The 23,229-nt window shown below is 38.3% G+C and overlaps 1 protein-coding gene across 2 annotated transcripts in view; it reads right to left on the reverse strand.

Moving 5' to 3' along the window:
• NRG3 (neuregulin 3) overlaps positions 1-23,229 on the reverse strand; it is a 1,280,962-nt gene that overhangs the window by 43,972 nt on the left and 1,213,761 nt on the right. For both annotated transcript variants that reach the window (XM_077454902.1, XM_077454901.1), the window contains exon 8: positions 17,359-17,529. In XM_077454902.1, coding sequence (XP_077311028.1) covers positions 17,359-17,529 — 171 coding nt within the window. The remainder of the gene's footprint in view (positions 1-17,358; positions 17,530-23,229) is intronic.

Consider the following 23,229-nt stretch of genomic DNA (forward strand, 5'->3'; position numbering starts at 1 on the left):
TCTGCCTTCATTTTGTTAAGCGCTGCAAAAACTGTTGCCGCTATATAAATCCTGTTAATTAATAATAGTCAAAAAAGTTGTCAAAAAAATAATAGTCAAAAAAGTAAAAACATGATAATAAAGACATAGTAAACCATCATCATGTATAATATGGGGGAAACACATGAAAACATGAAATCGTAACAATAAAAACCTAGATACATTTATAAACAAAAGTACATGTGCAAATAAACAGTAAAACTGTTTATAAATAATGGCTAAAATCTACCAAAACATATTGCAATGCACCATATTTATATGTAGGAACTCCAGTTCATGGGGTGCCACTAAAGAATAAGGCCACAAATACAAATGCAAAGTGGTGGTGTGATGATGTCTAGTAAATAGTTAGAAAAACGCAAAAATAATATTAGCTAAAATCCCTACAGATAACTAAATCTAGGGAGACCTGCAGACTAATTGAGATATATAATCACCACAAAACATAAACAAATGAAATATGATGGAAAAGCAACAGAAAAACAGCAGGAAGACTATCAGAAACAAACAAAACAGCAGGAATACAGCTAAAAAAATGCAGGAAAAATGCATAAAAAACACAGAAAAACAAAAAAAAAAATCACACAGAAAAACACAGGAAAAACCCCCATAAAACATCAGTTTAAACATAAAAAAAAATGTATATTTGAAAAAATTCAACCTCAATTGACAGTTAATCGTAATAATATCATATCACAGAATCCAACTCAATATTTAATCATGCTGGTTTTCTGGTATTGAGTATATTGACTTTGATTTAAGAGAGACTTCATGTTTGGCCTATTGAACACTATTTACTTATTTGTTTTTTGGTATGTTTTTGTTATATTCACTGGCACTGCATCATTTCATAATATTGTAGGGCATGGTTTTGTTTGATAGCAAATTAAGGGAATATTTTTTTTAATACGATTTATTATGTAAGCAGTAGAGAAAAATGATGAAAAAAAAATCCAATAATGTTCTCAGTGCAACTTTTACATAACCACTTCAGCCCCGGACCAATAAACACCCTAAGGACCAGAGGTCTTTTTACAATTTCGCACTGCGCTGCTTTAACTGGTAATTGCGCGGTCATGCAATATTGCACCTAAATGAAATTTGCGTCCTTTTCTTCCCACAAATAGAGCTTTCTTTTGATGGTATTTGATTGCCTCTGCGATTTTTATTTTTTGCGATATAAATGGAAAAAGGCCGAAAATTTTGAGAAAAAATGATATTTTCTATTTTTTGTTATAAGAAAAATCGAATAAACTCAATTTTAGTCATACATTTAGGGCAAAATTTATTCAGCCACATATCTTTAGTAAAAAAAATGTCAATAAGCGTATATATTTATTGGTTTGCGCAAAAGTTATAGCGTCTACAAACTAGAGTACATTTTCTGGAATTTACACAGCTTTTAATTTACGACTGCCTATCTCATTTCTTGAGGTGCTAAAATGGCAGGGCAGTACAAACCCCCCCAAATGACCCAATTTTGGAAAGTAGACACCCCAAGGAAGTTGTGGAGAGGCATATTGAGCCCATTGAATATTTATTTTTTGTCCCAAGTGATTGAATAATGACACAAAAAAAAAAAAAAAAAGTTTACAAAAAGTTGTCACTAAATGATATATTGCTCACACATGCCATAGTTATATGTGGAATTGCACCCCAAAATATATTTTGCTGCTTCTCTTGAGCACGGGGATACCACATATGTGGGACTTTTTGGGAGTCTAGCTGCGTACGGCACCCCGAAAACCAATCACTGCCTTCAGGATTTCTAAGGGTGCACATTTTTGATTTCACTCCTCACTACCTATCACAGTTTCGAAGGCCATAAAATGCCAAAATAACACAAACCCCCCCCCCCCCCCAAATGACCCCATTTTGGAAATAAGACACCCCAAGGAAGTTGTGGAGAGGCATGTTGAGCCCATTGAATTTTTTTTTTTTGTCCCAAGTGATTGAATAATGACACAAAAAAAAAAAGTTTACAAAAAGTTGTCACTAAATGATATATTGCTCACACATGCCATAGTTATATGTGGAATTGCACCCCAAAATATATTCTGCTGCTTCTCCTGAGTACGAGGATACCACATATGTGGGACTTTTTGGGAGTCTAGCTGCGTACGGCACCCCGAAAACCAATCACTGCCTTCAGGGTTTCTAAGGGTGCAAATTTTTGATTTCACTCCTCACTACCTATCACAGTTTCGAAGGCCATAAAATGCCAAAATAGCACAAAACCCCCCCAAATGACCCCATTTTGGAAAGTAGACACCCCAAGCTATTTACGGAGAGGCATGTTGAGTCCATGAAATATTTTATATTTTGCCACAAGTTGCAGGAATTTTACAATTTTTTTTTTTTGCACAAAGTTGTCACTAAATAATATATTGCTCACACATGCTATGGGCATAAGTCAAATTACACCCCAAAATAAATTCTGCTGCTTCTCCCGAGTACGGGGATACCACATGTGGGGGACTTTTTGGGAGCCTAGCCACGTACGGGACCCCGAAATCCAAGCACTGCCTTCCGGATTTAAATATAAAATGCTACAAAAAAACTGTTAGCGATCGCAGGGATCAAGCCTGACTCTGCGATCGCTGCAGTTATGTGTTTAGTGTTTTGTAAGTGACAGTGATTGATCGATACTGCACTTGGGTGGGCTGGGCGGAGTGGCAAAACGCAGGTGCCAGCAGGTATCTGGGCTGATCCCGCTAACAATGCGTTTTTTTGGAACCCTAAACTGCTGGGGATGCTAGTATAGATCTGATCAGATCAGATATTGATCTGTTCAGATTCTATACCACTATGGGAGGTTTATGCTTTGCGTGTGGGTGTTAGCGGTACTGGCACTAACCTAGCGCTGCCTGGGGCGACGCAGACCCTGACCCTAAAACCTAATTGATATCACCCGCCGGGTGATCAGGGGGTTAAACCTTTATTGGGTAATAAATGGTGGGTGCCCTGATGCTATAAAAAGCAAACTAACCAGAGTCACCCGTAACACTTATATGGTGATCACTGGTGAAAGGGTTAACCAGGGGCAATCAGGGGGTTCAAATTTTTATTAGGTAGTATATGGGGGTCCCTGGCGCTATATAAAAACCTGACGGGGAACCTAAATAACTAACTGGCTAACCAGCGTCACCAGTGACACTTATACTGTGATGCCGGTGAAAGGGTTAACTAGGGGCAATCAGGGGGTTAAAACCATTATTGGGTAGTATATCGGGGTACCTAGCGCTATAAAAACCTGGCGGTGAACCTAAAAAAATAACTAGCTACCTAGCGACACTAGCGACACTAATGCAGCGATCAGAAAAATGATCGCTTAGTGACACTGGCAAAAGGGGGTGAAAGGGTTAACTCTAAGGGCAATCAGGGGGTTAAATCTTTATTGGGGGGTGATAGGGGGCTACCCTGGACCTAACACTAACTGCCCTGACAGTTTTTACTTTTACAACAGACACTGAATGCAGTGATCAATAAATAAATGATCACCGCAATCAGTGACACTGTGACTGGGAGGGGGGGTCGGGGTGGGTTTGTGTGCCTGTGTGTACCTACATGCCAGTGTAGTGTTGGTGCACACTTACTTTCTGTCTTCTCCTCGTAGTCCGGTCAAAAAGACCGCCCTGAGGAGAATAACATCACTTCCTCCTTCCTGTGTATACAATACACAGTGGGAGGAAGCTTCTCATTGGCCAGGAGCGATCGAGAGGGGATGGCCAGAAACCAACGGCCATCCCCTCATCTCAGATCGCTCCTGCAGCGAACCGGACCGCCGTATCCAGCGGGAGGGGGTCCGATCGGACCCCCCACCCGCTGGAAGGCAGGCACGTACATGTACGTGCTTGTGCCTGCCTGTGCCATTGTAATGACATACATTGGCAATACAGCGGTCCTTAAGTGGTTAATTTGCCCAGCCCCAGTTATAGTTCCTAATAAAAAAAAAGTATATTAAACCACACATTAAAATCTAGTTTAATAATATATTTTGTTTACATTTATTTCTTTGTGAGGAGTCTGCATTAGGCCAAGATAGACATGATTCAGACTCATGCACCTTTGCAGAAACATATAATTTATAGAAAAATATCCTTTTTTGCTGACTGATATGAGAAAGAAATATGTCATTGTTGTAGTGATGTTTTGCTAAAAGAAGAAGAAATGCAGAGCGTCATCACAGGGCTACTGGACTCACAAGAATGCAAGCTCTCTTTAGTAAGATTTTAAGCCCAGGAGGTCACTGATTCAGCTCCTGAGCTTAGTGCTGAACTTTGGCTTTCACAGACAACCAACACTTCCAGCATTAAACCCCACACCGCCTAATCCATTAAAACCAAGTACTTTTTTAAAAAGTGCTGAAACATATGCCTCTTGCTGGTTTTAAATGATTGCACTTATAAATATAAATGAGGTTGGGGTGAAATTGTTCTTTTTTCATTTTTCTATTTTTCAGTGATTGTGGAAATTATATTGGAAACCATACTCAGTAAGACCATAAAACACCAACACCTATGCCTTTTACAGTGAGGTCACAGTCTTAATAATTGTTATAGATTCCTTCAGACCTGCAAAATGGACATCCTGGCAAAGCAAGGTCCGTTTATCATTCCAGCCCCAAATGTCACAATTTTACTAACATTGATTTTTTTTTTCTCCATAATTCAGAACAATTGTATATAGTTATATTTCTTTTTATAGTATGATTAATACATTACATTTTAACAGATGTCACAGAGCTTTTGAAAAGGACACATGTAAATACATGTAAGTCCTTTTTTGCCTCTAATTTTCTTTCCTTCCCTGCCTATTAGTCCTAATTACTTATGATGTTTTTCTTCCTAGGGCCTGCTTCCTCTCAGTCTTCATCCAGCAGTAAGCTGCAGCTCTAATTTTGTATTCATGCTTTAACAGGCCTGTTTCCATGGAGATGACTGTGATATTACCAGATTTGTGTTAGGTCTTCACTGCTGGAAGAGGTTGGCAAAGAAGATTGACTATAATAGAAAATGGCATGCTTTGAACTAGGAACAAAGTATAATCTTAGATGAAAAAAGAAAAGAAAAGAATGATACTAATTAAGGAGTAGGCAAAAATATTATATTCTAAATGTGTAGCAATGCTTTCTTGCCTTATGTACAACAAATAAACACAATGCTAAGGTTAAAGAACAACTCTGGACAACAAGCAAAATTAGTTGACTACTAATGCTAGTAAATTCTACAGTTGTGTTAAAGTAAAAAATAAAAAATATATAGTTTGTCTTAAAGCCATTTTTTTTCTAAATCAGATAAAAGTAACATACAAAAATCAAATGCATGTGAGTTATGTTATTTTTATCGGATTTTTTTTTTTTTTATAATTTAAATTTTATTTGATTTTTCAGTTTAAAAAAAATCACAAGAATAGCAAGCGGGAGGGGAATGATAAAGGAAAAAATATGTTACAAGTACAGAACAATCCTCCAGTACAACATGTCAAAAAACAAGCAAATAAAACAGATTTCCTTAATATTACTATCTATAACCCTTTGTCTTACCTACTTACTTTCCTTATCCTTCCTATCTTCCCTCCCCGCCGCTTTCCCATAAATATATCCTACCCCCCCTCCCCCCCCTCCCCCCTTATTTGTTGGCCCTTCCTCCTCAATTTATTCCATTAATACCTGGATGTAGGTTTCAGTCCTTTTAAAAATTCTCAATTTTTTCCATATTGCCCAGTATTTGTTCATTTGGTTGTTCTCCATTTTAACCAAATATTCCATGTTATTAATATATTCAATTCTCTGCACCCACTCTTTAATGGTGGGTTTTTTAACTTGTGTCCAATTTACCGGAATCAAGGCTTTTGCTGCATTTAGCAAGAGAAGTACCAACGTATTCATTTTTTTATTTTTTCCTTTATTATTTTCCAATTGTAAATTACCACTTATATCTTCTACTCCATAGAACAAACATTTCAGCGGGCAGCATGGATTTTTTTCTCCGGTTATTATTTCTATATAGGCTAAGATCTCCTGCCAATAAAGCTTTATTTCTGGCCATTCCCACCAGATATGAAGTGCTGTTCCTGATGATTTACACTCCCTCCAACAGTACTTAGATCTCGATGGATCTATTTTGTGCAATCTAACGGGAGTTATCTGCCATCTCATCATGCACTTATAGTTAACCTCTCTGGACGTTATGTCGGACACCTGCCTATATACTGACGCCATCATCTGCCTCTCCTCCACTTTAATACCCAAGTCCGCTTCCCATTTTCCTATTGCTGGTATGCTACCTTGTGTCTCAATTTCCGCATACACTCTAGACATACAGTGTTTTACGTTTTCTTTAGAATTACATAATTTTTCTATGGATGTTAGAGAGTTCTCGTCTCTTATGGGTTTTTAGAATTGAACCGTCAAAGTGTTGAATCTGTACATACTCCCATTCCTTTAAATTTTTCCATCTATACTTCTCGATTATATCTTGTTTTAACATCAAACTACCCCGTGAAATTATATCTTTTAATTGTATATTTTCCATTTGTTTACCTAATTGAGTGCCATTTCCTGGAGTGAAAAAGTATATAGTGCGTCCCATATTTTTAGTGTTATTATCGTGATTTCGTTTGCCTTATTCGTGCCCTTTCTAAATCTAAATTTTGGCGGAATCCAGATCATTTTTTTTAGTTGTGTGCCAGTTAGTGACTCTTCCATTTTTACCCACTTTTTTTCCATGTGAATATTTGCCCATTCCACCATTCTTGCCAACGTGATTGCACTGTAGTATCTATAAATATCTGGCAAGGCCATCCCACCATTTTTTTTTCCTGGTTAATATATTATAATTTATCCTCAATTTTTTATTTTGCCAAATACATTTTAAGAAAAGTGTTTTTATTATTTTAAAAAAACTGTGTGGAATATGAATTGGGAGCATTTGGAGTTTATAGGTAATTTTTGGTAAAACCACCATTTTTAAGATTAATTCTGCCTGTCCAAGAGATTTGTCGCGTTCTCATTTTCCCTAACACTGTTTTAATGTCATTTAGTAATGGAATAAAGTTCGCTTGGTATAAGTCCTGGACCGTCTTTGTGATTTTTATACCTAGGTACATTATTTCAGACGTCATTAGTGATGTCATAAAATATACACAAATGGGTGAATTATGGCCACTCCCAGATTGTATAAGTACTCATCTCAATATTACTGCTGGTTAGATTAAAATCATAGGAGTATTTTTACTGGTGTAAACAGAATAATCTGTCAAGCGGATCTCTTCTTTTTTTTTTTATCCACTAATACATACCTTAGACCATCTGGGGGGGCGAACCTTGGGGGGCGAACCTTGGCACCCCAAATGGTTTGGAACTACATTTCCCATGATGCTCAACTACACTGCAGAGTGCATGAGCATTATGGGAAATGTAGTTCCAAAACATCTGGGGTGCCAAGGTTAGCCATCACTGCCTTAGACTCAGTCTTCAGGTCATCCATGTGACATTACGTGATCTTCCACTACTCCCCTGGCACCCTGGTGAGTCCCGATTTGCATGAAGTAGGTATTCATTTTTACAAGAAGTAGGTATTTATTTTAAAATATGTTATGCAAAATATTTAAATTGAAAAAATTGTGGTTTAGGGCTATAATTTAACCTAAGATCCCAAACAGTAGAATCATATCCTATAGAGTTTTGCATGTTTTATTTTAGCAAGTCATTATCGACAATGATTTTACCTGCTATAATAATTTGACGAGCTGCAGTCTATGTCAAATTTAGGTATAAGGCATTATAACTTCAATTGGTCTTGTCATTAGTAAATTGTATATAAATGTGAGAAATAACTGTCTTTTAAAGCACTGAAAGAAAAATGTCTAAGTTTTATTTCATTGGCAGTAAGAATAAATGTGAAGAATGATACACAGCAGTTGGTCTTGCATTAGGTATTTCTGCTTTTTGGTAAGATGTCAAATATGTTCTCTTTTTTACAGCAAGCACCTAAGAACACAATGCATATGAGACAAAGAGTTTCTAATGGCTGATTAGCCTCATACAGATAAAGAAAGAAAGAAAAGACATTTAGTGTTGTATATTTACTGAGATATAATTACTTGAGAATGGTAGTAATATTTCTGTTTATAAAAAAAAACATGAAATTACATTGGCAAACTGTCCAATTGTATTTCATTCAAATGAAAATGCATTTTCTTATGGGTCTTCTCGTTGTTTGTATACATAAGTAATTTAATGAGAATTGGGAGCGAGATGTGTCAATAAGATCAATGAGAAATGTGATATCTGTCTGCTTTTTGAGACATGGCCATGCTTCCACGACAAGAGATGATAGTTTCTCTAACGCATCTTACATTTAAATTCTGAATATTTGCAATGAAGTATATGTTCTTTTTCTCTTTAGAATAGCCAAACTTTGATGCCACCAGGGTTTTAAGTAATCTGGGTATGCAAAAATGTGTGCTTATTACAGTATTACACCGGGAAATCTTATGTGTCTTGTATATTGGCCCAGTCTTTAAAGTGCTACTAAACCCACAAAAGTACATGCAGTAAAGCATGTTTGTTATTCTCACTCTTGAACATGTGGGGTTAATCCTTCACATTGTGTAAAATGGTTGCTTGATTCTGTGTTCTCTTAACCTCCCCTCCTTCCATTGTCCCCCGGTATCTGCTGATAGAACAGAGCCTTGGCGGCAAGCTGAACATGCTTAGTTTGGTGTGTATCAGCACATGGTCAATCAGCACTGTCCAGACAGAGGGTCAGGGGTCTTGCAGCTTTAACCAGACACTGATACAAATCACAAGACTGCTTTACCTGCTGAAGGGAAAAGGTATTTAGCAGTTTATATTTACTAAAATAATTGCATTTCCATGTACTGTGTACTGTGGGAGACCAGATATAGTAAATGCAGGGTCCTGGATTTTTACCACTTTAAGTTCAGAAGTGGTGTTCAGATTGGACACATGACTTGCAAAGATTGAGCTATGAGTGGCCATCTATAGAAACAAACTGGAGTTGGACTTTATGGTTTTAAAGCATGAATCCATTGAATGGATCCTTCTGCATCATCTTTGTAGTCTAGAACCTTAACAATGGACATACTAAAAGCTGTTTCTTTTAAAAATACAATTATCTCAATAGCAGAAAATCTATGCAGTACTCATTTGAATGGTTCCATGAGTTTTTCAGTACATTATCAACACATTATAAAAATATAAAATTACATCTGGAAGACATGAAGGAATACAAACTATAATTTTTTAGAACAATGGCAACACAAAATTTGAAACAGGTAGTTGGTTACCCTTTTCCATCCACAATGACTATATTCATTTTTCTAGATCAATGATGGCCCATGCTGAAGATACATTAATAAAATTTCCCTTTTGAGAGCTACCCAATGATTCTTTGTGAGGTTGGTAGGTCTCAGACTTAGCTGTCAACTGGCAGCCAGTCAGAGTGGTTTACCATCAGGTGATTGGCACATGCTGATGCAGCTACATATGGCCTGGGCATCTAGGGTTCAATGACCCCTGGTTGCCTAAGGCTTCATGTCCCATGGAGATTAATTATTGTTTATCCACAATTACATTTTGAATAGGATTCTCCTCGTAGCCTCCCTGGCGGTATTCCCGAGTCAGGCTCAGGGTGAGATTTAATTACCATAAGCGGTATTCCCGAGCCAGACTCGGCATCGCATCACTGGATCCATGGAGGGGGTTACTTACCTTGTCCCCTGGATCCAGCGATGTCTCCCCGCTGTGTGTCTCGCTCGATCTATGACAGTGCCGAGCTCCGTTCCCTTCGAGCGTTGCGGCGCACGGGGACGGAGTTTGGCGGCAAATACAAAAAAGTAAAAACCACAGTATAGATACAGTATACTGTAATCTTACAGATTACAGTATTGTATAAAATAATGACACATCCCCTTTGTCTCTAGTGGTTTGTCCAGTGTCCTGCATGCAGTTTTATATTATAAATACTGTTCTTCATGCCAGGAAACTGGAGATTGTCCATAGCAACCAAAAAATGGCCGTTTACATCAAAAGTGGTTATAGACCAGCTAGAAAACAGCAATAATAAATTAGAATCACTTGCAGAATTGAGTGATAGTAATTTGTGGGGAAATTCGTCCTCAAACACTAGTAGTGACAGCGACAATTCTGCAACTCAGCACATTTCAGTGTTTTTGATTTTATTACATCATTGAATAACTTTTATTAGTATTATATTATTATGTGTTATAATTATTATTATATATATATTATACATTTTTATAGTTATTTATTTTATTTTATTTTATATATATATATATATATATATATATATATATATATATATATATATATATATATATATATATATATATATATATATATATATAATTATAATTATAATTTATGATTTCATATTTTATCATACCCGGGATGTCTATTAGCCTCTTGTTTGGATGGATTTAAGTGAATTATTTCTACGAATTACAGGCCTACAATATAAAATGCCAAATTTCCATGCAAAATAACGGTACCGCTTTCAGCACTTAAAATCTGAAATAATCATACTGCCAGGGAGGTTAAAGGGATTGTAAAGTCATTTTTTTTTTTTTAAATAACAAACATGTTATACTTACCTCAACTGTGCAGCTCCTTTTGCACAGAGTAGCCCCAAACCTGCTCTTCTGGGGTCCCTCGACGGCTGTCTCGGCTCCCTCCCACAGATGCCTCTCACGTTAATGCAAGCTCCCTCGCATGGTGAGAAGCATCTGCGGGCGCGCTCCCGTGATACAGCCGGCGGCTGTAGCTGTATCACGCGGCCCCGCCCCCAGCGCTCCGCGTAAGTGGATGTGATTGACAGCAGCACGAGCCAATGGCTGCGTTGCTTTCCATCCACTTCAGCCAATCAGTGGCCAGGCTGAACGGTGGAAAGGACGTCGGGGGACGAGCGTGGGACTTTTGAGGGGTGAGGTAAGTAAAACGGGGAGGCTGGGGGTGCAGACACTGTCAGATGTTTTTTTCACCTTAATGCATAGAATGCATTAAGGTGAAAAAACATTTACCTTTACAACCCCTTTAAAGCATTTTTAATGATGCAATTATAGCCAACATTATTTCTCTATTAGGCTTTATAACAGGTACAATGTGTGCAGACCATCCATGCATTTTTGGAATAGTATACCTTGCTGTAAGGCAATGAATTACTGCAGATATTTTTGACCTTCAGGCAATTGGCCTTTGTATTAGGATCAAGAATGAATAATAAAGATGGCCCTTTAATTTATCACAACCATCTAATAAATATCTTTAAAGTCACTAACCAAACCATTTTAGTGAAGTGGGGAAGCAATAGAAGATCTGCCAATGTTTTGAAATCTAATCAACATATCTTTTACTTTTCCTGGGAAATACTAATTTTAAAATGTAAGCCCATTTATAAAGCAGCTGTAATCTAGGAGTCTCATGTTGAAATTTTTGACGGCAATGCAATTAATCCAGCAGTGTAAATTCTGTATATATATCTCACATATTCAAAATAGAGTTTTTTTTTTCTATATTGTTACTACAGGAGAGACGGAAAATAACATTCTTAAAGGCTGCAAAATTAAAATTTTCTTCCCCTCTTCTTCAATTTATATTTTACCCCTGCAGGTATTAGTTTTCTTAATACTTAACTTCAAATAGATATGTAAGAAACACAAATGATTGCAGCTCTGTGTTAATTAAAATATAATTTATTGCACTTTTTTTAAAATGCAGCCAGTAAGTACCTGCATTGGATTTGGTGTTCAATACCCTGTACAGCAGATTTTAGACTGTCAACACATAAGCACTGCAGCGCAGCTAACTGGTGCCTTTTACTGTTTTTTTTTTTTCTCTGCCAAAGAGATTGCTGATAGGAGGAGAGAGCTGAGTGATGGAGAGATAGTCCAGTCATTCACTTGAGAGACAGCAAAACCTATTTCTTCTGAACTGCATCAGCTAAAAATCAAGTCTCCAGCATGCCAGGCAGGGCTACTCTTTGGGGAAGAACTTCCTAAATTTTAGGACTGGATTAACAGAAATACACATTTTTTGACAATACACTTTTAAAACAACTTCCATATATATGTTTTTTATCTGTGTATTTTTGCCCAAAGTTCAGATCTAAAGAACACTTTTTACCTTAAAGGGTTTGTAAAGGTAAACATTTTTTCACCTTAATGCATTCTATGCATTACAGTGAAAAAATATCTGATAATGCCGGCTCCCCCAGCTCCCCCGTTATACTTACCTGACCCCTCGAAAGTCCCACACTTGCCTCCGACATCCTCTTTGCCGCTCAACCTGGCCGTTGATTGGCTAGACTGGATGGATTGAAAGCAGTGCAGCCATTAGCCAGGGGGGCAGGGCTGTATCACGGGAGCGCGCCCGCAAGCACTTCTCACCATGCGAGGGAGCTTGCATGAACGTGAGTAGTACTTGCAGGGGGAAGCCGAGACAGACACTGAGTGACCCCAAAAGACCACGTTCAGGGCCACTCTGTGCAAAACAAGCTGCACAGTGGAGGTAAATATAACTTGTTTGTTATTTTTAAAAAATCCCTTTACAATTCCTTTAATGCATTCCCTACATTAAGGTAAAAAATGTTCCAGCATGTGTATTGCCCCCTCACCTCCTGTATACTTACCTCTCTCGATCTAGTACTGTGCTCACCTGTAGCAGTTCCGGTCTCCTGCTGCTCTCTATCAAATGCCGTGAGGAGGAAGCGGGAGGAGGTCAATAATGCTGTGGGTGTCTCTAAACTTCAGAAAAAGCTATGGTGGGGTGCATGCAGAAGAGGCAGAGGCAAGATCGCTGGTGGGGAACCCCAGAAGAGGAGGTTTGGGGATGCTCTCTGAAATACTATTGCTTAGAGCAGGTAAGTATGAGCCGTTTTTTTTTTCTTTTTCTTTTTTGTAAAATAACAAACAAGCCTTTGCAATCTGTTCCACACCATTTTATTGAGGTGAAAATTGTTCTACATTGCTTAGCATCACTGCAATAGGAGTTGTTTCTGGATTTGAAAGTTGCTTTTGAAATATACCAAGCTTGAGTATTTACTAGGTGCTAAACGACAGATCCATCTGTCAATAATTGAAGTGTTATAGCAGAGATTTGTGAACTCCAGCACAACCACATGATGTGGAAACATTCTTTGATTTGGATTTCCAGCACTCAGAAATCTTTAATGTTTTAATCAATGTTATTAAATAATACTATATGAGTTGATACATTTTAAATCGAACAGGTGCACATGTTTAGCTGTAATTTCTTTCTTGTAATTTTTACATAAAGGTAGCCTCATTCCCATTATTCTGCAGTAATGGTATGATTAGTTATGCAATCTTTTAACTGGTCAGCTGATCTCTGTCTAGTTTTGTCCTTACAATACAGTAGGTATAGAAAAGAATCACCCCTTTTAAAATAATCACATTTTGTTGCCTTGCAGCCTGAACTGAAGACAGATACAGGTTTTGTTTTATTCAGCTGCATTTACTCAGTGCAACTTAAAACATTTAGTGACAGATATAACATCAACATGTCAGATCACACCTTTGTGTCAGTTATTTACTGTATTAAACCTCCTTTTGCTTTAATTACAGCCTTTAGTCTGTTGGGATACGTCTCTACTAACTTTACACATCTAGACTTTGCAATATTTGCCCACTCTTCTTTGCACAACTCCTCAGGTTCAGTTAAATTTGAAACTTTGAAACTTCAAGTCATTCCACAGGTTTTCAAAGGGGTTTAAGTCTGGGCTCCGATTGAGCCATACAAGGACATTCACCTTTTTCTCTTTCAACCACTTATCGTCGTGTTGGAATGTAAACCTTCTTCCCATTGACAACTTTCTGGCAGGGGGCAGCAGATTTTCCACAAGAATTTGATGGTATTTTGCCCCATCCATTTTTCTTTCTAGAATGACAAGTGCTGCAGCCCCTTCTGCAGAAAAACACCACAATAACAAGAGATTACCACCTTCATGCTTTACGGTAGGAATGGTGTTATTTGATGTTTGGTGTTAAGGACAAATAATTTAATTTTAGTCTCATCTGGCCATAATGCCGTTTTCCATGTGGCCTCAGAATCTTCAAGGTGCATTTTGGCAAAGCTCAGTCATGACTACATGTGACCATTCTTGAGGAGTGGCTTTTTTCTTGCAACCCCCCATACAAGCCACATTTGTGATATTGTTGTCACATGCACACAATGTCCATTCTGTCATAAATTCCTGCAACTGCTTCAGGGTTGCTGTAGTCCTCTTGGTGGCCTCTCTGTCCTCCTGGCTCTTTCATCCAGTTTGGAGCGAAATTCTGATCCAGGGAGGGTCAGTTTTGTACCAAATATCTTCCACTTCTTAATATTAGACTTCACTGTGGTCTAGGCATTGATAAGACATTTGCATTTTTTTTTGTATCCATCTCCTGACTTGTGTCTGTCCACAACTTTATCCTGAAGATCTTTTGACAGTGCATTGCCATCCATAGTTTGTTTGCTTCAGTTGCACTATCAGGGACTGAAATGCTCCAAGAAATCTCTTTACATGCTGAGGTAATCAAAATAACCACAGATGATCATGACATCTGAAAATCAAATGGCTTTGTGTGACATTGAAAAAGGTCATTAGCTATACCTGATTGAGTCATTTTTAGTGGGAGTTGCTCCTTTTTCCAACTCAGTGATTTTATTTTATTTTTTCTGATATGTTGGTGGTCTATCTTTCACTTGGAAGTTGTAAATACAGCTGGATAAAACAAAATCTGTGTCTGTCTTTATTTCAGGCTTCAAGTAAATAATGTGAGATTATTTTAAAGGGGTGATTGTCTTCTATACCAACTGTAAGTCAAGATCTCTTTAGACATTTTTTTAGAACAAGAGCTTTGATACCAGAATATGCAATGACAAAGTCTGCTCAGCCTTTTTTAGAGTTGTGCATTACTTTATAGCTATAACTCAAGCACAGGCTTTTGTAATTTGAAATTTTAATTTAATTTAGGATATTTCAAACATCATAAGCAGTTTCCAACCCCCTGGGGAAAGTGATTTTCCTTTTGCTTGGGAAGTAAAGTGTGCAAAGGGAAATTACTTTCCCTAGGGGGTTGGAAAAAGCAAATTGAATTTCAAATTTGGCATGGAAATTCACTGCCAGCTTTTATGCCCCTAAAGTAACTTCTCTACTTGCTTAAGCAAGTAATATGTGTAAACAGTATTAACATGAGTGGACAATCATTTCTACTAATGGCAGCCAATGTAGCTGCAAAGATTTAGATTGGCCATACACAGGAGAATCCAATTTTTCACAGGTGAACAATCACATTACCATTCCTCTATTCAGCCTAAATAGAGTGGTTTAATGATCTCCCCATTACCAATTATAAGGCCGTATTATGTGATATCAAATAGTTCTATTGATCTCCGTAGTATCAGCTGAGATAAATGGAAAGTGAAACAATAATCTAGCCACTTGCAATAAAGATACTAGTATTCTGATGTAGAGCAGTTATTGAACACTCAACCATATCGGTGTGATATCAGCTTGTATATGGACACATTTACTTTTATTTTCTACAGTGTTTTAAAATGAGCACCAAATAAAACACAGGTTTAAAGTGGTTGTACACCCACGTTATCATTTTCTGCCAATTCCCTGTGTTAAAAAATGCAATGTCTTCAGTGTTTGTGATTTATTTAATAAAATGCCACCGTATACCTTATTTTACAGCACCTGCTGTTCCCTCTCCCAATCTGACAGCTACAGTGGGAGGGGCTGAGAATCCCCCACTGACATCAGTCAGCAGGAGGAGAGGAGGTGGCCAGTCATGTGAGTGCAGAGCTGCACTTGGAAATACGATATACATGAACATTTCTTTAATAAAGCACAGACAATGGAGACATTCCATTATCTAACACAGGGGATTGCCAGAAAATTATAAAGTTTTGATAGTGGCAGGAGGTTAGGGACTGGCACTGTCAGGAAATGAAAAGCAAGGAGAGGACAGGGGAGACGCAGGGAAAGATGGGGGCATGTAAACTGACCACAGTGTCAGGGCTCAGCAGCCACGATAAACTGTGGTCAGTTAACAGGGGGAAAGGCAGAAACTTCCAGGATCAGCCAGGTATTCAAGGTGATACAGGGGGACAAATAACACAGCACAAACACTATTCTGTTATTAATGCTTTTTTTTTTTTTTTTTTTTTAGGGTAGAAAATGCTTTATAAAAACATGTCTGTCTTTTATTTTTAAACTGTTGTTTTGCAAAAATTAAAATAAAAAAAAATGTCATATAACAGCATTAATAGTCTACCAGCAACATCTTGTTATTTGTTCCTTGGCCTAGCTATAGAATACACACACTATGAGAGATGTGACATTTTAGTAACAGAAACTCTAGCCTTATTTGGCAATGAAATGGATAGTAAATCTTAGATTACTGAGCAGAAATTGTACATATAAGAAAAGTATCGTCTTTCGAAAATATACATGTGTAGATCTCTGGAATTTCAAAAACAAAATGTCTATCATAAAAGGGACATGATCATATTTTTTTTACTCACCACATGTTTATGATATGTACACAACTAGACAAAGTTCCCAATGAACATTGGGGCAGTATTACTAAAAGCAAATAGGCTGCTCCCAAGAGCTTAATGAACATGATGAAATTTAACTTTGCTAAGAATACCCAATCACATGCAAGAAAAAAATACAGTATTTTCCTTGTACATAATTGGATGACCTCATTCACTAAGCACTGGGAAAAATTCCCTCGCAAAATGCATGTCTATTGAAAAGTTAGCAGTCTATTTGCCTTTAGTAAATCCACCCCTTTCTGCCTAGAACTGATCCCACTTCATTCCTGTATTATGTAGCTCCAAATCTCTGCATGTCTGCTAGGATTGGTGCATATACAGCGATACCATATATAAAAAAAGAGTATATGAACTGTTAAATCAATTTGCAGGTAACATTTTATCTTAGCTAAAAGTGTACATTATGATATCATCATATGATATATCTTATTCTTAACATTTACAAACTGCTAACACAAAAAGGAACACATTTCAAACAGTTAAAATTCAATAGTTCTGCTATTACACTATGCTAGCACCATATCAAAATTAAAGCACTATTTCCTCCAGCTGCCTATATTTAAAATATTTCTCTGATTTAAATTTTTCATGCTCTGGGATCATCGGAAAGTAGAAGCTCAGGTTAAAGTAGATACGTTTCTCCTTTTTTAATCTTGAGATTGATATTGCATTTTCATGCTCTAGTGGTTTTCATCACCTACCCTTGGCAAGGTACTGTGTCCTGATCTATAAGCCCAGGCTCCTCCAGCTGTTGATATGCTGGTCCTGTAATCCCATTGAGGCGACCTCTGGGAAGAGGGGGAGTTCTCCGAAAGGCATTTCTTTGAAGCATCCTACTCCTTTGGCTGGGACTACAGCACGTTGAAAGGTTCCTACACATTAAACACATTGGAGTCACTTAATGTCTTTCCAAGCATCCATCTCATTACTAGATACAAAATGAAATAAATAAGTGAAACTATATTCATTGAAAAATAATTATATTTAAAGTCATGATACTGATAACACAAATTTTACATTTTAAAAACAAATGAAAGTGATAGTGTATATATATATATATATATATATATATATATATATATATATATATATATATATATATATTTTTTTTTTTTATTAGAAACATGTTATACTTACTTGCTTGTGCAGTGGTTTTGCACAGATCAGCCCCCCAATGCACCTTTTCTCAGGTCCCCCACTGATGCACCTGGACCCCCTCCTGTCAAATGCCCCCAGAGCAAACAGCTTGCAATGGGGGCAACCCAGAAGGTTCGCTCCTGAGCTGCTGCTCTGTGTGTCCATTCACACACACAGAGCCATAGTTAGGCCCATCCCTCCTCTCTTCTTATTGGCTCAATGGATGTGATTAACAGCTCCCGCTGTTGTCTCAGCCAATAAGGAGAGAGAATCTCCAGAGAGCTGAGACTCTCATGTACATTGCTGGGTCACAATGGGGGATAAGTATGGGGGGGGGGGCTGCTGCACACAGAATTGTTTTTACCTTAAGGCTTGGTTCACATATGAGCCCCATGCGGCTCACAGCAGGGGTCCAGTGCATCCTGGTTCACCGGTTTAGGTCTGATTTCAGCACCAAATTTTGAGCTGAATTCGGACTTGAAACGGACCAAAAGACGCACCGTGTTTTTGTTCAAAAACGCTCCGAACCCACTGCAGAGATATCTGAACCGGCTCCGTAGAGAGTAAAAATCTCCTGATATTGTGAATTGGATGAGAGGATGCCACATCCAATTCGCAATGGTGTGAACCCAGCCTGAAGGTAAAAAACCTTGAGCATTTACAACCACTTTAAAATTAGTCTGATTTGTTTTCTTAAGCAGTGCTGCATTTTAGAAACACACACAGCACTTTAAATGAGAAAACAGTGTCCTCCAGTAATGCAGTGATAAAGATTGTAGTATATTTTGAAGATACTATGTTTAGGACTTATTTTAATCTCAACATGTGAATATGCAGTTTGTCTGTCACCAGAATGAAGCCTTGTACACATGTGCTCTGAGGTCCATACACTGCTAAGAAGAAACATATTTCTGCACCTGAGAATCACAGGTATTTGCACACAGCCACAGCCAGTACAAATCAATGACAGGCTCACAGAACCTATGGCTGAATGTACGTAACAGCACAACCAAGAAGTTACATGCATACATTATGAATTATTTCCCAGGAACAAGTGAAACAAAACTTTTCCTTAAAGTAGAACTTTACAGTAAGTCCTGATAAATCACTTCAGGCTGCCTTCTTTTCGGTATAGCTGTGTAAAACATTAAACGGTCAGCTGACAGCTTTAAGATTTACTGTTGCTGAAGGGGGAAGAAAGCAATAGGAACGACATGGAGCAAACACATTAGGAAACAAGAAAATAAAAGTAGTAGAGGTAATAGGACAAACTCTGCTGCCAGGGAGACACAAAAGAGTTAAACCTACAAGGATAGTGTCTTATATTATCTCCCTAATTCCCTATCCTGTCTCCTCCATCCACAGCCTATGAACTTCAGCTTCTGTCAACCTTCCCTACTAGTTAAGAAAAGACACACAATTAAGGCTGGAAATGCACATATTTTTAATTATAGAAAGTGAAATATAGCTTTTGAGACCAAGGAGAAGGGGAGAATTTCCCATAAGGAAGTGACTAACCTGGGTTCAACAAAATGGCGGCCTCCAGCAAGAAGAAACAGGAGCAATTGTGGAAGCAATTTACAGCACACACTAATTTTGATGACATTTTATTAATGTGGATTATTAGTTCTTTTGTCAAAAAACATTTATTTTTATCAAAATGGTATGGGTAAGGTTCTGCTTTAACTTCCTTAAAGGTGAGTTTTAAATGGATCTAAACCCACCAATTTAATGGTTTCCCAAAACAATTACTGTATATTCAAGGTATGCAATGAATGCTGACTAACACATTTGCTTGTACTTTAACCGAACTGTCAAAATATCAAATGGCTAGTGATTTTTAGTTGCTGCTTTAAAATCTTCCTTCTAAAATGCAGTACACTAAGACGTCGGAGCAACGCTTTTTGACCGCCAGCAGGGCACTTTTAACCCCCGCTAACTGCCAAAAAAGGGTTAAAAGCATTGGCAAAGCGCTGCAGCAGCAGTGCTTTGCTGGTGCTTCGGTGGTGCTGCCTATTGATTTCAATGGGCAGTGGCGCTTTAGGAGCAATGCCCCAAAGCACCTCAAAGATGCTGCTTGCAGGACTTTTTTGGGGGCTTTCATATTGCAGTGACATGAGAGGCGCTTTACAGGCGCTTTGCCAGCGCTATAGTGCCTGTAAAGCGCCTCAGTGTGAAAGGGGTCTTAAACTGAAACAAATTTTCACATTCACTGTACATTCCTGTAACTGCAGAGTTCACTTTATGATCTTATCGGTGGTATCTGCACCAGCAAAAGACAATGAAACACATGTTCAGAGAAAGAGAAAGATTTATTTTTGTCAGTAGCAACTGCTCAGCTGCCAATTGTCATTTTTACAGTTTAGTTTTGAAAAAGAATATATTATTTTGATTGTTCCCCATGAGAAACAAGAAGTTTTCTTTGAAAACTCATTTTTTTTACTTATGTTCAAATAAAAACATAGTTATCACTATCTGCAACTGCCAAGGTGCTGCGCGTGAATAGATATCACACCAGCTATTTGATAGTTTGACAATATTAACAGCAAAAGCAGTAGTTGACAGCACAAGCAAATGTGACAGTTATCATTCATGGCATGACTTGAATGTAACTGTCTTTTGTCTTAAAATGGTTGGTAATCCCCTCTAGTAAATAACACTATGTGTCCCTGTGCCTATGTTGTATAAAAAAGATGGCAATTATACCTTATATCAGGGCGCTCACATAACTCCTCCACTCTCTCCTCTGCCCGGCTGACAGCTATAGTGGGAGGGGCTGAAAAATCCCATTGACATCAGCCAGGGAGGAGAGAGAGGCAAGGAGTCATGTGAGTGCAGGGAGACACTCTGATATAGGTAGAATTAGACATTGTTTTTATACAGAACAGGCACACATAATGATATTTAACTACTTGCTTATTGGACACTTAAACCCCCTTCCTGTCCAGACCAATTTTCAGCTTTCAGCGCTGATGCACTTTGAATGACAATTGCGTGGTCATACAACACTGTACCCAAATTTTTATCATTTTTCCCCACAAATAGAGCTTTTTTTTGGTGGTATTTGATCACCTCTGCGATTTTTATTTTTTGTTAAAAAAATTGAAAAAGACCGAATTTAAAAAAATGAATGTTTTTTTAAATATTTTGTCATAAAATTTTGCAAACAGGTAATTTTTCTCCTTCATTGACGTACGCTGATGAGGTGACAGTGATAGGCACCGTTAGGTGGCAGTGACGGGCATTGATGGCTGGGAGTGATGGGCACTGATGAGTGGCAATAATGGGCACTGACTGCTTATACTGATAGGTGGCACTGATTGGCACCACTGGTGAGCATTGATAGGTGGCACTGGTGGGCACTGGTAGGTGGTAATAACAGGTGGCACTGGCAGAGGGTACTGATTGCCACAGATTAGGTGCCTGTGATCCTTCCTCTTCGGGATCGATGTCCTTTTAACATAAGCCAGTGATCTGCTTTTTTTTCTCCTCAAGCTGTCAGAGTGAGAAGAAAAAAAAAACGATTACCGAGCTTTTGTTTATATCATATGATCAGTTGTCATTAGCTGATAGCTGATCACATGGTAAGGGGCCCGGACCAGCCCCTTACTCGGATTGGTGATCACCCAAGTCTCAGTGACTCGTGATCATAGCGCGCTTGGCATGCAGCCTGCAGGGCGCGCACAGGGAGCGTGCACAGGGGAGGACATCCTATGACGGCCTCCCGGAAATTGAGGTCCGCACTGTAGCCATCATTCAGCTATGGCCCAGCCTCAAGTGGTTAAAAGAGGGGATGGCATGCTTATACTATAGCTATGATAGCAGCAGGTGTGGGGGGGGGGGTCGAGGATTGGATGGAGCCGACAGGCAGGTAGAGGAGGGGGGAGGAGAGGGGAGGAGGACACAGGAGAGCAGAGAGGAGAGCTTCAGATGATGGAGGCACGTAAACTGACAACTGTGTCAGGGGTCAGCAAACATGATAAACAGTGGTCAGTTTACAGAGGAGAGGGCATAGTAAGGTAGGATCAGACAGGCATTTCAGGTGATAGAAGGGACCAAATTATACAGCACAAGCATTGTGTTGTTATTCATGCAACAGGATCCATTTTTTTAGGGTAACAAACACACTTTAAATTGATGGGTGTAAGAGGTTTATGAAATCTGCTTATATTCAAAGGCATGGCTAGGTGATTTAATAATTTCTTGCACAACATTTTGTCGCTTCCTCTGCCCATAGCCATGTGTCAAGGAGTTCTGCAGTAGTCATACTACATCTCACACTGTATATTAAAAATAATTTCACAGGTAGTGCTTGAATCATTCTCACACTTAAAAGTTAGTATAAGCAATATATTTATTTGTCTTAAAGTGAAAGTAACCCCCCATCATTTTCAGCATAGGAAACTGCCATCTTGGCCTCTGTTTAATCTTCAGTTGCCATGGTGCTGTACATGAGATGACACTAGGCATTGGATGGTTTGACAGTTTGGTTGTGAGCACAACCAATGTGATAGTTACATTCCTGGCATATTCTGGGAATGTAACAGTTTTTTTTTTTTTAACTGTTAAATCAATGGGTTTACTTCTACTTTAAATGCATCTTTCAGAGACCACTACAGAACATTCTGGGGAGCATAGCTCTCATTTTGTTACAACCCTTCCTGTCTGGCTGGCCACAAGGAAAATGCTAAAAAAAAAAAAACATTTTTAGTTTATACCACTTTCCTATAGATTCCCATAAGATTTATCATCCCCACCACTACTGCATGCCACTTACATGCTTACCATAGCCAAACAGAAGTTGCGCAACTGTACTTATCCTTTATATCAGGTCTATAAGATTCAACATCATCTATTCATGGCTACCAAACAGAACTTAAAGAATGCAATCTATCTATTGGAAAATGACCAAAAATGTTTTAAAAAAAACTGTACGTTTTTCTGGACTGTTGATAGGGATATAATGCCCTATTCTAAATCTATAATATGTTATGCCTTGGGGTAGTTTTTGGTGGCAGTTCAACATTTAGAGATCAACTGTTAGTTATTGTTGAACCTTCATTGTTCTATCTCAGGAAAATTGCAGGATGTTTCTTTTTGCTAACATCACAGGGAGTACAGCTTGACTGCTAAATATATTTTTATATATAGTGTGGCAGAGCCTTGCCCTGCCAGGGTCTAGAAGGAGGTTGACCCCTAATTCTCAACCAGATGGGTTGAGGGGCTCCAAGGAGCTTGTAACATGAAGAGGAAATTGGCCTTTCAGTTTCCTCAGTGTTTTGCAAAGTCCACTTTGGGACCTGGAGCTTGGAGATTTTTGAGAGATCTGGGTGAGATGAAATCCCTAGTCCTGGGTCATGATTTTTAAGACAGCCAGCATATCGATTTTAGTAGTAACCTGAGCATGGTTCTGGGCTCCACCCCGGCAGATAGGA

The sequence above is a fragment of the Lithobates pipiens genome, unplaced genomic scaffold (assembly GCF_037356315.1).
Source record: "Lithobates pipiens isolate NorthernLeopardFrog02 unplaced genomic scaffold, aLitPip1_a1.2 Scaffold_25, whole genome shotgun sequence".
Taxonomy (NCBI): domain Eukaryota; kingdom Metazoa; phylum Chordata; class Amphibia; order Anura; family Ranidae; genus Lithobates; species Lithobates pipiens.